Below are 14,389 nucleotides of genomic sequence, written 5' to 3'. Positions count from 1 at the left end.
TGATGAATTTTTCATTTTTAATGAAGTCGGGTCCTGTTTATTCTTCCACTCCTCCTCTGCCGTCGTAATTGATAAAGCCCATTCCTCTTCATCTGTCTCTTTGCTTCGTGGCGAGATTGTGTTCTGTGCTTAATGTTGGATTTATTGCTCCCATTAGATGTATAAATTATCTCTCTTTTTTTCTCTCTCTCTCTGCAGGAAATTCTACAGACGCTGACCAAGTTCTGCTTCCCTTTCTATGTGGACAGGTAGGGTTAGATTACGATTTTACAAGGGGGAAAAAATACACAAACAACTCTGTGTGTCAATAAAACAGTCGCAGGAAAATATAAACCTCGCCATTCGCCCTGCGCTGTCTACCTGAGCCTGATTTAAAGCACCCAAGTGTAAATTATAGTGCCAATATCCTTTTTCCTATGGGTTTTTACGGGGCACCGTCAAAAAAAAAAGTTTTAATTTTACCACGGTCGGAATCAGCTCTCGTCTTGTTTCTAGTGAAGCTTTTAATGCCGACGTTAAAAAGTTTTGTTGACTTAATAGTTTCTTTCTACTCCCGCCGCTGACAATGGCCGCTATTTACAACCGCCAGTCTTTATAAGCGATCCGTGCAAATTAAGTGTGAGCCGGCTGCGATTGTGTAACATTGGAGTCACACTTTCTGGGAGTGTCGCAAATTCGGATTAGAATCCCAGTTGGCTGCATTATATAATAATAATAATAATAATAATAATAATAATTATAAGTGTTGAAATGCACACCCAGTCCTTGGTGGCATTGGAATAATAATAATAATAATAATAATAATAATAATAATAATAATAATAATAATAATAATAATACGAAATCCAGCATATCTATCTTGTTTGCTGTGCCATACAACGTCGTTGTGTTGATAATAATAATAATAATAAGTGTTGAAATGCACACCCAGTCCTTGGTGGCATTGGAATAATAATAATAATAATAAGAAGAAGAAGAAGAAGAAGAAGAAGAAGAAGAAGTGTTGAAATACACATCTAGTCCTTGGTGGCATTGGAATAATAATAATAATAATAATAATAATAATAATAATAATAATAATAATAATAACAATAATGAGTGTTGAAATACACACCTAGTCCTTGATGGCATTGGAATAATAACAACAACAATAATAATAATAATAATAATAATAATAATAATAATAATAATAAGTGTTGAAATACACACCTAGTCCTTGGTGGCATTGGAATAATAACAATAATAATAATAATAATAATAATAATAATAATAATAAGTGTTGAAATGCACAGCCAGTCCTTGGTGGCATTGGAATAATAATAATGATGATGATGTTGAAATGCACAGCCAGTCCTTGGTGGCATTGGAATAATAATAATGATGATGATGATGATGATGTTGAAATGCACACCCAGTCCTTGGTGGCATTGGAATAATAATAATAATAATAATACAGCAAAGTCTCGCTTATCCAATGTAAACGGGCCGGCAGAAAGCTGGATAAGCAAATATGTTGGATAATAAGGAGAGATTAAGGAAAAGCCTATTAAACATCAAATTAGGTTGTGATTTTACAAATTAAGCACCAAAACATCATGTTATACAACAAATTTGACAGAAAAAGTAGTTCAATACGCAGTATTGCTATGTAGTAATTACTGTATTTACGAATTTAGCACCAAAATATCACGGTGTATTGAAAACATTGACTACAAAAATGCGTTGGATAATCCAGAACGTTGGATAAGCAAGTGTTGGATAAGTGAGACTCTACTGTAATAATAATAATAATAATAATAATAGGTGTTGAAATGCACACCCAGTCCTTGGTGGCATTGGAATTATTATTATTAGTGTTGAAATGCACACTCAGTCCTTGGTGGCATTGGAATAATAATAATAATAATAATAATAATAATAATAATAAAGTATTGAAATGCACACCCAGTCCTTGGTGGCATTGGAATTATTATTATTATTATTATTATTATTATTATTATTATTAGTGTTGAAATGCACACTCAGTCCTTGGTGGCATTGGAATAATAATAATAATAATAATAATAATAATAATAATAATAATAATAGACATTGACAAAATTACGATCTGCCAGCTGCAAAAGGCCACCCTGCTGGGATCTGCGCGCATCATCCGAAAATACATCACACAGTCCTAGACACTTGGGAAGTGTTCGACTTGGGGTTTTGTGATATGAAATCCAGCATATCTATCTTGTTTGCTGTGTCATAATAAAATAGTAATAATAATAATAATAATAATAATTATTATTATTATTATAATAAAAAGTATTGAAATGCACACCCAGTCCTTGGTGGCATTGGAATTATTATTATTATTATTATTATTATTATTATTATTATTATTATTATTAGTGTTGAAATGCACACCCAGTCCTTGGTGGCATTGGAATAATAATAATAATAATAATAATAATAATAATAATAATAATAATAATAGTATTGAAATGCACACCAAGTCCTTGGTGGCATTGGAATTATTATTATTATTATTAGTGTTGAAATGCACACCCAGTCCTTGGTGGCATTGGAATTATTATTATTATTATTATTAGTGTTGAAATGCACATTCAGTCCTTGGTGGCATTGGAATAATAATAATAATAATAATAATAAGAAGAAGAAGAAGAAGAAGAAGAAGAAGAAGAAGAAGAAGAAGTGTTGAAATGCACAGCCAGTCCTTGGTGGCATTGGAATAATAATAATAATAATAATAATAATAATAATAATAATAATAATAATAAAGTGTTGAAATGCACACCAGTCCTTGGTATTTATATGAACACAATGGAGGGATATGGGGAACTGACCCACCTGCATGGGAGTTGTAGTTCTCCCTCCATCCAGAGTGTATTCTGAACCCCACCAATGACGGACTTGGACGAAACATGGCACACAGAAACTTCACAACCAATAGAACACAATAATGGAGGAGTTTGGAGGGCCGGCCTGTGGCGCAGCTGGCTAGTAACCAGCTGCTATAAATCACTACTGACCGAGAGGTCATGAGTTCGAAGCCCAGGTCGGGTTAAGCCTCCGACCATTAATAGCCCCGGCTTGCTGTTGACCTATGCAGCCCCGAAAGACAGTTGCACCTGTCAATTAGGGAAATTTAGGGACGCTTTATGCGGGGAGGCTAATTTACAACACCATAAAACTGCTAGCAAAACACGAGGAAAGGAATGAGGAAGTACAGCCACTACTGGACGGTGAAGCAACAGCTCCCCCTGTGGCCGGAATCGTGAAGCTGGAAAAATGTTAAAAATGCCTCTGAGTCTGTCTATACTGTATGTTGTTTGTCTGTTGGCATTGAATGTTTGCCATATATGTGTTCATTGTAATCCGCCCTGAGAAAGGAGGGTGGGATATAAATGCTGTAAGTAAATAAATAAATAAATTTCGGGGGACTGGCCCACCCACATGGGAGTTGTAGTCCACCATGAATGAATCCAGAGAGCATTCAGAAACCCAGCAACGACGGATCTGGACCAGACTTGTCACACGGAGCCAACCTGGCCTTGGCCTTTGGGAGTTGTCATTCACTCGCACCCAGAACGCCCTGACAACAGCTGACAACAGATCTAGACAATGCCCTGAAATACGAGGATTTATCTGTGCACTCCCCGCCGGCGAATTGTCTATGATTGTTCTTGTGATCTAGACAATGCCCTGAAATACGAGGATTTATCTGTGCACTCCCCGCCGGCGAATTGTCTATGATTGTTCTTGTGATCTAGACAATGCCCTGAAATACGTGGATTTATCTGTGCACTCCCCGCCGGCGAATTGTCTGCACACCGGGCCCGATTGTTCTTGTGGGCGGGCCCTCGGGATCCCCCCGGGGACACCGAAACCTGCAATTTGCCTGCGTGTGCGCTCTGAAAAAGAAACCTGCAAAGAAGTCAAAATGCACGCTATCGATTTCTCCTCCCGCGCCCCGTTCTGGAAATTCATACTTTAAGTAGTAGGTTTCCGCGCGCACGGCACAAAGCAAGCCGTTATTTACGAGGAGCGGCATCCCGCTGCGCGCGGTAATATCCTTTACTAATGACAGGGTTGGGAACGGAAGGCTTTCTACCCTGCTGCTGGCTTTTTCGGTGCCTTTCTTCTCCTTTTTTTGCACAATTTTGAGGAGTTTTGCAGCTCTTTTTTGTGAAATCGGTCTTTGTATTGTTTGCATTCTTGTAGGGAAGGCAAATGAGTACTTTGCACAACGCAACAGGATCAGGACTGGCACAAAAATCCCCCGTTAGAACCTTATTACACTATGCAACACTGTGATTTGGGCCCCTGGGTTGCAAATATCATTTCCTAATTGGTCCTCTCATCCAAACATCGGGAGAGTTGATCAAACTTCCAAAGACTTTGTATTTGCATGACATTTCCAGTGAATATCTGATGGTGTCTCACGCAATACAATATAGTTTGTGGCATGCACAAAAACAAAGTTTTTGGAGTCTAACAGCTACTATCAAAGTAAGGACTTCACAATTGAACAGGAAATAACACTTTCGAACCAGGAACAGATTTTGTTTTTGTTACATAGTGGTATCTGGAAACTGCAAGTCGCGTCTGGTGTGAGAGAATCAGCCGTCTACAAAGACGTTGCCCAGGAAACACCCAGATGTGTTACTATCCTGCGGGGAAGCTTCTCCATCGATGTTCAACATTTGCACAAATGATCAGAAGAGACAGATAGAGAGTTTCATCTACGCTGACGATCATGTCATCACCACCCAAGCAGAGAGCTTTAGGTGCTCTTACTGCCCATTACAGGGAAAACCAGCTGAAAATGTGAGTAGATCAATAGGTACTGTTCCGGCAGGAAGTGAGTAGATCAATAGGTACTGCTCCGACGAGAAGGTAACATCAGTCCATGTAGTCATGCCCATGGCCACATGACCTAAGAGGTGTCTATGGACATGGGAATGTGAGTAGATCAATAGGTACTGCTCCTGCGGGAAGGTAACGGCGCTCCATGCAGTCTTGCCAGCGACCACATGACCTTGGAGGTGTCTATGGACAACGCCGGCTCTTCGGCTTAGAAATGGAGGTGAGCACCAACCCCCAGAGTCTCCATTTCTAAGCTGAAGAGCCGGTGTTGTCCATAGACACCTCCAAGGTCATGTGGTCGCTGGCAAGACTGCATGGAGCTCTGTTACCTTCCCGCTGGAGCAGTACCTATTGATCTACTCACTTTCCCATGTCTGTAGACAGCTCTTAGGTCATGTGGCTGTAGGCATGACTGTATGAAGTGATGTTACCTTCCTGCCTGAGCAGTACCTATTGATCTACTCACATTCCCATGTCCGTAGACGCCTCCAGGGTCACGTGCAGTACCTATTGATCTACTCACATTCCCATGTCTGTTGACACCTCCAAGGTCATGTAGCCATGGGCATGACTACATGGAGTGATGTTATCTTCCCACCAGAGCAGTACCTATTGATCTACTCACATTCCCATATCTGTTGACACCTCCAAGGTCACGTGGCCATGGGCATGACTACATGGAGTGATGTTATCTTCCCACCAGAGCAGTACCTATTGATCTACTCATGTTCCCATGTCCGTAGGCGCCTCCAAGGTCACGTGCAGTACCTATTGATCTACTCACATTCCCATGTCCACAGACGCCTCCACGGTCACGTGCAGTACCTATTGATCTACTCACATTCTTATGTCCGTAGACACCTCTTAGGTCATGTGGCCACGGACATGACTGTATGGAGAGATGTTACCTTCCCGCCAGAGCAGTACCTATTGATCGACTCACATTTGAATGTTTTCGAACTGCTAGGTTAGCTGTAGGAGGCACTGTGTTTATCGCAGTGGGGTGGGGTGGCCCTTTCCAAGAAGAATGCGCTATGTGTTTCCTAAGTTGTGTTTCCCAAGTTTGAATTTCTGGAATATTCAGAGAGAGAGGAAATATGGAATATTCCATCAGAGAGAGGAAATGCTGTGGGTTCAATGACTGCAATCTGTTTGCATTCCTGGCTGCTAATCAATGTTTTTGCATTTCCCGTTTTTGCAGCATCACCGTCGGCCAGGTCGGCCAGAACTTCACTTTCGTGCTCACAGACATCGACAGCAAGCAGCGGTTCGGGTTCTGCCGCCTGTCTTCCGGGGCCAAGACCTGCTTCTGCATCTTAAGGTTGGTCCCGGCAAAGGTTCCCAAACGTTTCCCAGCTTTGCCGTTGCCACTTCGAAACGGTTGTTTCCTGTTTAATTGTGCGGTCCTGACTCTGAAAGTTGTGGTCCTGCTCCAGAAACTTTGTTTTTGTTGCATGTTGAATGGGTTGAGACTCTGGAAGATAATAGTAGTAGTAGTAGTAGTAGTAATAATAATAATAATAATAATAATAATAATAATAATAATAATAGTCCTAGACACTTGGGAAGTGTCCGACTTGTGATCCAATTCAACAGCCAGCAGAGTGTCTGCTGTAGACTCATCTTGTGTTTCAAATAATGACAATTATTACTATTATTATTATTATTATTATTATTATTAAGCTCCTTTGTAAGTTCGACATGAGAGGAGGCTCTGTGAGAGCGATGCTGTTTATCTATATGAGAAAGAAGCCCAGTGTGGAAGCAAAGAAGGAAACTTGGGCCCTCCAGGTGTAAGATACAGGTTGTTGGGAGGTGTTCTGAGTTCAAATTGTTGTTTTAGATGCTCACGGTTTTATTTTGTATTGTACTGTCTTTATGGTCTGTCTGTATTGTACTGTCTGTTTATTTTATGAATTGTGCCATATGTAAGCTGCCCTGAGTCCCTTCGGGGAGATGGAGGCGGGGTACAAAAATATAATAATAATAATAATAATAATAATAATAATAATAATAATAATAATAATAGTCCTAGACTATTGGGAAGTGTTCGACTTGTGATTTTGTGATACAAAATCCAGCATATCTATCTTGTTTGCTGTGTCATAATAATAAAATAATAATAATAATAATAATAATAATAATAATAATAATAATAATAATAATAGTGTCTGACGTGTGATCCAATTCAACAGCCAGCAGAGTGTCTGCTGTGGAGTCATCTTGTTGTGTTTCAAATAATAATAATAATAATAATAATAATAATAATAATAATAATAATAATAATAGTGTCTGACATGTGATCCAATTCAACAGCCAGCAGAGTGTCTGCTGTGGACTCATCTTGTTGTGTTTCAAATAATAATAATAATAATAATAATAATAATAATAATAATAGTGTCTGACGTGTGATCCAATTCAACAGCCAGCAGAGTGTCTGCTGTGGAGTCATCTTCTTGTGTTTCAAATAATAATAATAATAATAATAATAATAATAATAATAGTGTCTGACATGTGATCCAATTCAACAGCCAGCAGAGTGTCTGCTGTGGACTCATCTTGTTGTGTTTCAAATAATAATAATAATAATAATAATAATAATAATAATAATAATAATAATAGTGTCTGACATGTGATCCAATTCAACAGCCAGCAGAGTGTCTGCTGTGGAGTCATCTTGTTGTGTTTCAAATAATAATAATAATAATAATAATAATAATAATAATAATAGTGTCTGACGTGTGATCCAATTCAACAGCCAGCAGAGTGTCTGCTGTGGACTTATCTTGTTGTGTTTCTAATAATAATAATAATAATAATAATAATAATAATAATTATTATTATTATTATTATTATTTCCGACGTGTGATCCAATTCAACAGCCAGCAGAGTTTCTGCTGTGGACTTATCTTGTTGTGTTTCTAATAATAATAATAATAATAATAATAATAATAATAATAATAATAATAATTTCCGAAGTGTGATCCAATTCAACAGCCAGCAGAGTTTCTGCTGTGGACTTATCTTGTTGTGTTTCTAATAATAATAATAATAATAATAATAATAATAATTTCCGAAGTGTGATCCAATTCAACAGCCAGCAGAGTTTCTGCTGTGGACTTATCTTGTTGTGTTTCTAATAATAATAATAATAATAATAATAATAATAATTGTGCGGTTTTCTGGCATTGTGTATTTCTGCCGCTTCTGTGACTGTTCATTTGGGGTTTGATGATTCCGTAGCCCACTTGTCAATGGATGTCCAGAATCAGCAGCATCCACCGCGGTCCTTTTTATCCTGGGCGACGACCGAGCCAGTATAGACTTCGTTTGGGTTTGTTTCTCCATAATGCTAATGGGTTAGGTGCTCTTAGTTCTGCTCCTCAGCTGAGGCCTCTCTGGCTTGGTTAGACCTACCGGTAGTTACACTCCCGCCAGCACAGCCCTCAGTCATCATTGGAGCAGCTAAGCCCCCCCACCACGTCAAGGTGGCACAAAGATACTGTGGGACTTCCGAATCCAGACTGACAAAGTTCTGGAACACAACACACCAGACATCACAGTTGTGGAAAAGAACAAGGTTTGGATCATTGATGTTGCCATCCCAGGTGACAGTCGCATTGAAGAAAAACAACAGGAAAAACTCAGCCGCTATCAGGACCTCAAGATTGAACTTCAAAGACTCTGGCAGAAACCAGTGCAGGTGGTCCCAGTGGTGATGGGCACACTGGGTGCCGTGCCAAAAGATCTCAGCCGGCATTTGGAAACAATAGACATTGACAAAATTACGATCTGCCAACTGCAAAAGGCCACCTTACTGGGATCTGCACGCATCATCCGAAAATACATCACACAGTCCTAGACACTTGGGAAGTGTTCGACTTGTGATTTTGTGAAACGAAATCCAGCATATCTATCTTGTTTGCTGTGTCATACAACGTCGTTGTGTCAATAATAATAATAATAATAATAATTTCCGACGTGTGATCCAATTCAACAGCCAGCAGAGTTTCTGCTGTGGACTTATCTTGTTGTGTTTCTAATAATAATAATAATAATAATAATAATAATAATAATAATAATAATAATAGTGTCCGACGTGGGATCCAATTCAACAGCAAGCAGAGTGTCTGCTGTGGACTCATCTTGTTGTGTTTCAAATATTATTATTATTATTATTATTATTATTATTATTATTATTATTATTATTGTTATTGATGTATGACAAGATAGATATGCTGGATTTTATATCCCAAAATCACAAGTCGAACACTTCCCAAGTGTCTAGGACTGTGTGATGTATTATATTATTATTATTATTATTATTATTATTATTATTATTATTATTATTATTATGATTATTATTATTTTATTATGACACAGCAAACAAGATAGATATGCTGGATTTTGTATCACAAGACCACAAGTCGAACACTTCCCAAGTGTCTAGGACTGTGTGATGTATTTTTGGATGATACGTGCAGATCCCAATAGGGTGGCCTTTTGCAGTTGGCAGATCCTGATTTTGTCAATGTCTATTATTATTATTATTATTATTATTATTATTATTATTATTATTATTATTTTATTATGATACAGCAAACAAGATAGATATGCTGGATTTCATATCACAAGTCAAACACTTCGAGAGTGTCTAGGACTGTGTGATGTATTTTCGGATGTATTATTATTATTATTATTATTATTATTATTATTAAGCTCCTGTGTAAGTTTGACATGAGAGGAGGCTCTGTGAGAGCGAAGCACAATCGTATTTCTCTGGTCTGTTTATCTCCAGCCAGTAGGGTGGCCTTTTGCAGTTGGCAGATTGTAATTTTGTCAATGTCTATTATTATTATTATTATTATTATTATTATTATTATTATTATTATTATTATTATTATTATTAAGCTCCTGTGTAAGTTTGACATGAGAGGAGGCTCTGTGAGAGCGAAGCACGATCCTATTTCTCTGGTCTGTTTATCTCCAGCCAGTAGGGTGACCTATTATTAATAATGTCTATTATTATTATTATTATTATTGACACAACGACATTGTATGACACAGCAAACAAGATAGATATGCTGGGTTTCGTATCACAAAATCACAAGTCGAACACTTCCCAAGTGTCTAGGACTGTGTGATGTATTTTCGGGTGATGCGTGCAGATCCCAGTAGGGTGGCCTTTTGCAGTTGGCAGATCGTAATTTTGTCAATGTCTATTGTTTCCAAATGCCGGCTGAGATCTTTCGGCACGGCACCCAGTGTGCCCATCACCACCGGGACCACCTGCACTGGTTTCTGCCAGAGTCTTTGAAGTTCAATCTTGAGGTCCTGAGAGCAGCTGAGTTTTTCCTGTTGTTTTTCGTCAATGCGACTGTCACCTGGGATGGCGACATCAATGATCCAAACCTTTTTCTTTTCCACAACTGTGATGTCTGGTGTGTTGTGTTCCAGAACTTTGTCAGTCTGGATTCGGAAGTCCCACAGTATCTTTGCATGTTCATTTTCCAATACTTTTGCAGGTTTGTGATCCCACCAGTTCTTTGCTGCTGGGAGGTGGTACTTGAGGCATAGGTTCCAATGAATCATTTGGGCCACATAGTTGTGCCTCTGTTTGTAGTCTGTCTGTGCAGTCTCTGCAGGTGCCACCTTGACGTGGTGGGGGGGCTTAGCTGCTCCAATGATGACTGAGGGCTGTGCTGGCGGGAGTGTAACTACCGGTAGGTCTAACCAAGCCACAGAGGCCTCAGCTGAGGAGCAGAACTAAGAGCACCTAACCCATTAGCATTATGGAGAATCAAACCCAAACGAAGTCTATACTGGCTCGGTCGTCGCCCAGGATAAAAAGGACCGCGGTGGATGCTGCTGATTCTGGACATCCATCGACAAGTGGGCTACGGAATCATCAAAACGCAAATGAACAGTCACAGAAGCGGCAGAAATACACAATGCCAGAAAACCGCACAATTATTATTATTATTATTATTATTATTATTATTATTATTATTATTATTATTAAGCTCCTGTGTAAGTTTGACATGAGAGGAGGCTCTGTGAGAGCGAAGCACGATCCTATTTCTCTGGTCTGTTTATCTCCAGAGCAAAGGGGGAGAAGTGTATGTGGGGAACGGGCCGCTCTCTTTTCTAATTGAGCAGAAACATGTGGAAGGATCAGGAATATCTGGAGGGATTACAAGGGTGCGGGAGAGAAAAAAGCTTCCCAACGTGTGCTCCTTGCAGCTTGTTCTCGGAGCAGGTTCTGCTGGGAATAAATGTTAGTTGGCGTGACCTGTGACCCGCGGGGCTGTTGACATGGATTCCAGCCAGAGCGCGGCCACAGACCGCCTTTGTTTGGCGCATTCACGGCTCCTTGAGCACTCCGCTGCCGGCTGAAAGGCAAGGAACGCCGAGCCCGCTCCTTTCCCATGCTTTGGAAACACTGGGCTCCCCGTCCCCGGCCAGGCCGCTTTAATAGGACTCCGTGGCCCAAACACGATCAGAACTGACAGCTTCCTGGCTCCGGCCTGCCAACTGGCCCGGCACCCAGGCTCCGGGGAACAAACAGCTCGCGGAGACCCTGGCGCATGCGTGTGCGCGCGCATCTGTGCCAGGAACAACATATATAGGCCTGCACTCCCAACATTGATTGATTGTGTCAGAAGTGAATTCAGAATATGAGAATATGTGAATTGAGAAACCTCTGATTGAGTTTCTGGGTCTTAGCCTGCCACTTTTGGACTCTTGCTTGCTGAGGCTATCTCTGTAGATCCTAGGAAGCTATTGATTGACTTAAGTAAGTAGTCTGTGTTCCCAGGAGGGAGTCTCTCATCCAGTCTCGGCCCCTGATTGAGGTTCTGGGTCTTAGCCTGCCACTTTTGGACTCTTGCTTGCTGAGGCGTTTTTGTGAATATCTCTGTAGATCCTAGGAAGCTATTTATTGACTTAAGTAAGTAGTCTGTGCACTCAGGAGGGAGTCTCTCATCCGGTCTCAGCCCCTGATTGAGGTTCCGGGTCTTAGCCTGCCACTTTTGGACTCTTCCTTGCTGAGGTGTTCCTGCGAATATCTCTATAGATCCTAGGAAGCTATTTATTGACTTAAGTAAGTAGTCTGTGCACTCAGGAGGGAGTCTCTCGTCTGGTCTCAGTCCCTGATTGAGGTTCCGGGTCTTAGCCTTCCACTTTTGGACTCTTGCTTGCTGAGGTGTTTTTGCAAATATCTCTGTAGATCCTAGGAAGCTATTGATTGACTTAGGTAAGTAGTCTGTGTACTCAGGAGGGAGTCTCTCATCCGGTCTCAGCCCCTGATTGAGGTTCCGGGTCTTAGCCTACCAATTTTGGACTCTTACTTGCTGAGGCGTTTTTACGAATATCTCTGTAGATCCTAGGAAGCTATTTATTGACTTAAGTAAGTAGTCTGTGTACTCAGGAGGGAGTCTCTCGTCTGGTCTCAGTCCCTGATTGAGGTTCCGGGTCTTAGCCTGCTACTTTTGGACTCTTGCTTGCTGAGATGTTCCTGTGAGTATCTCTGTAGATCTTAGGAAGCTGTTTCTGGATTTAAGGCTGATGTCCAAACAGATGCCTCCCGTTTGCTCTCTCGGCGGCTGTGCACTGGCTGCAGACCAGATGAAGGATGTGCAGCCAAGTGAGAGAGAGCCATTGATGCTCATTGGGTGCGCAAACGGGCAAAAGTAAGGCGATTAGGCTTGAAAAGGGAGAGAAGGCCACAGGTTGCAGACCTCGCCTTGGCATCCGAACGCACAGTTTAGCAGCAAGCTGTCCCTGGCTATATTTCTTATGTATTTATTTATTTACTCAGAGTTATTGTTTCCTCTTTGTGGCCTGTTATGTTATTGTTAAGTTGTGGTTTTGAAACAATAACATAAAGCATCATAGCTAAAGCACATCCAATTGAAGCAAAAGCTGTGCCGCTTAGGGCTCTGTGAGAGCGAAGCTGTTTATCTGCATGAGAAAGAAGCCCAGCGTGGAAGCAAAGAAGGAAACTTGGGCCCTCCAAGTGTAAGGACGGTGTGAGAGGAGGCTCTGTGAGAGCAAAGCTGTTTATCCGCATGAGAAAGAAGCTCAGCGTGGAAGCCAAGAAGGAAACTTGGGTCCTCTTTCCAGGTGTAAGCTCGGTGTGAGAGGAAGCTCTGTGAGAGCGAAGCTGTTTATCTGCATGAGAAAGAAGCCCAGGGTGGAAGCAAAGAAGGAAACTAATGTGATCAAGTCCTGATGTGATCAAGTCCTAGTCTGATCAAGCCCTAGTGTGATCAAGTCCTAATGTGATCAAGTCCAAGTGTGACCAAGCTCTAGTGTGATCAAGTCCAAGTGTGATCAAGTCCTAATGTGATCAAGCCCTAGTGTGATCAAGTCCTAATGTGATCAAGTCCAAGTGTGACCAAGCTCTAGTGTGATCAAGTCCAAGTGTGATCAAGTCCTAATGTGATCAAGTCCTAGTGTGATCAAGTCCTAATGTGATCAAGTCCTAGTGTGATCAGGTCCTAGTGTGATCATGTCCCAATGTGATCAAGTCCTAATGTGATCAAGTCCTAATGTGATGAAGTCCTAGTGTGATGAAGTCCTAATGTGATGAAGTCCTAGTGTGATGAAGTCCCAGTGTGATCAAGTCCTAGTGTGATCAAGTCCTAATGTGATGAAATCCTAGTGTGATCAGGTCTCAATGTGATGAAGTCCTAATGTGATGAAGTCCTAGTGTGATGAAGTCCTAATGTGATGAAGTCCTAGTGTGATCAAGTCCTAGTGTGATGAAGTCCTAGTGTGAACACGTCCCAATGTGATCAAGTCCCAATGTGATCAAGTCCTCGTGTGATCAAGTCCTAATGTGATCACGTCCTCGTGTGATCAAGTCCTAATGTGATCAGGTCCTAGTGTGATCATGTCCCAATGTGATCAAGTCCTAATGTGATCAAGTCCTAATGTGATGAAGTCCTAGTGTGATGAAGTCCTAATGTGATGAAGTCCTAGTGTGATGAAGTCCCAGTGTGATCAAGTCCTAGTGTGATCAAGTCCTAATGTGATGAAATCCTAGTGTGATCAGGTCCCAATGTGATGAAGTCCTAATGTGATGAAGTCCTAGTGTGATGAAGTCCTAATGTGATGAAGTCCTAGTGTGATCAAGCCCTAGTGTGATCAAGTCCTAATGTGATCAAGTCCTAATGTGATCAAGCCCTAGTGTGATCAAGTCCTAATGTGATCAAGTCCAAGTGTGACCAAGCTCTAGTGTGATCAAGTCCAAGTGTGATCAAGTCCTAATGTGATCAAGTCCTAGTGTGATCAAGTCCTAGTGTGATCAAGTCCTAGTGTGATCAGGTCCTAGTGTGATCATGTCCCAATGTGATCAAGTCCTAATGTGATCAAGTCCTAATGTGATGAAGTCCTAGTGTGATGAAGTCCTAATGTGATGAAGTCCTAGTGTGATGAAGTCCCAGTGTGATGAAGTCCTAGTGTGATCATGTCCTAGTGTGATGAAGTCCTAGTGTGAACACGTCCCAATGTG

General features: G+C 40.8%; 1 protein-coding gene across 13 annotated transcripts in view; it reads left to right on the top strand.

Moving 5' to 3' along the window:
* Nucleotides 1-14,389, top strand: part of dennd1a (DENN domain containing 1A) — a 203,359-nt gene that overhangs the window by 71,810 nt on the left and 117,160 nt on the right. For 11 of the 13 annotated variants that reach the window (XM_062959488.1, XM_062959482.1, XM_062959484.1 and 8 more), the window contains exons 4-5: nucleotides 199-248; nucleotides 6,074-6,193. In XM_062959488.1, coding sequence (XP_062815558.1) covers nucleotides 199-248; nucleotides 6,074-6,193 — 170 coding nt within the window. Of the gene's footprint in view, nucleotides 1-198; nucleotides 249-6,073; nucleotides 6,194-14,389 lie in introns of those variants that run through there. The other 2 variants (XM_062959494.1, XM_062959493.1) reach the window with 1 other exon arrangement.

Source organism: Anolis carolinensis, unplaced genomic scaffold, assembly GCF_035594765.1.
Source record: "Anolis carolinensis isolate JA03-04 unplaced genomic scaffold, rAnoCar3.1.pri scaffold_7, whole genome shotgun sequence".
Lineage (NCBI taxonomy): Eukaryota > Metazoa > Chordata > Lepidosauria > Squamata > Dactyloidae > Anolis > Anolis carolinensis.
The sequence above is the reverse complement of the archived record's forward strand: the minus strand, read 5'-3'. Positions and strand labels throughout refer to the sequence as shown.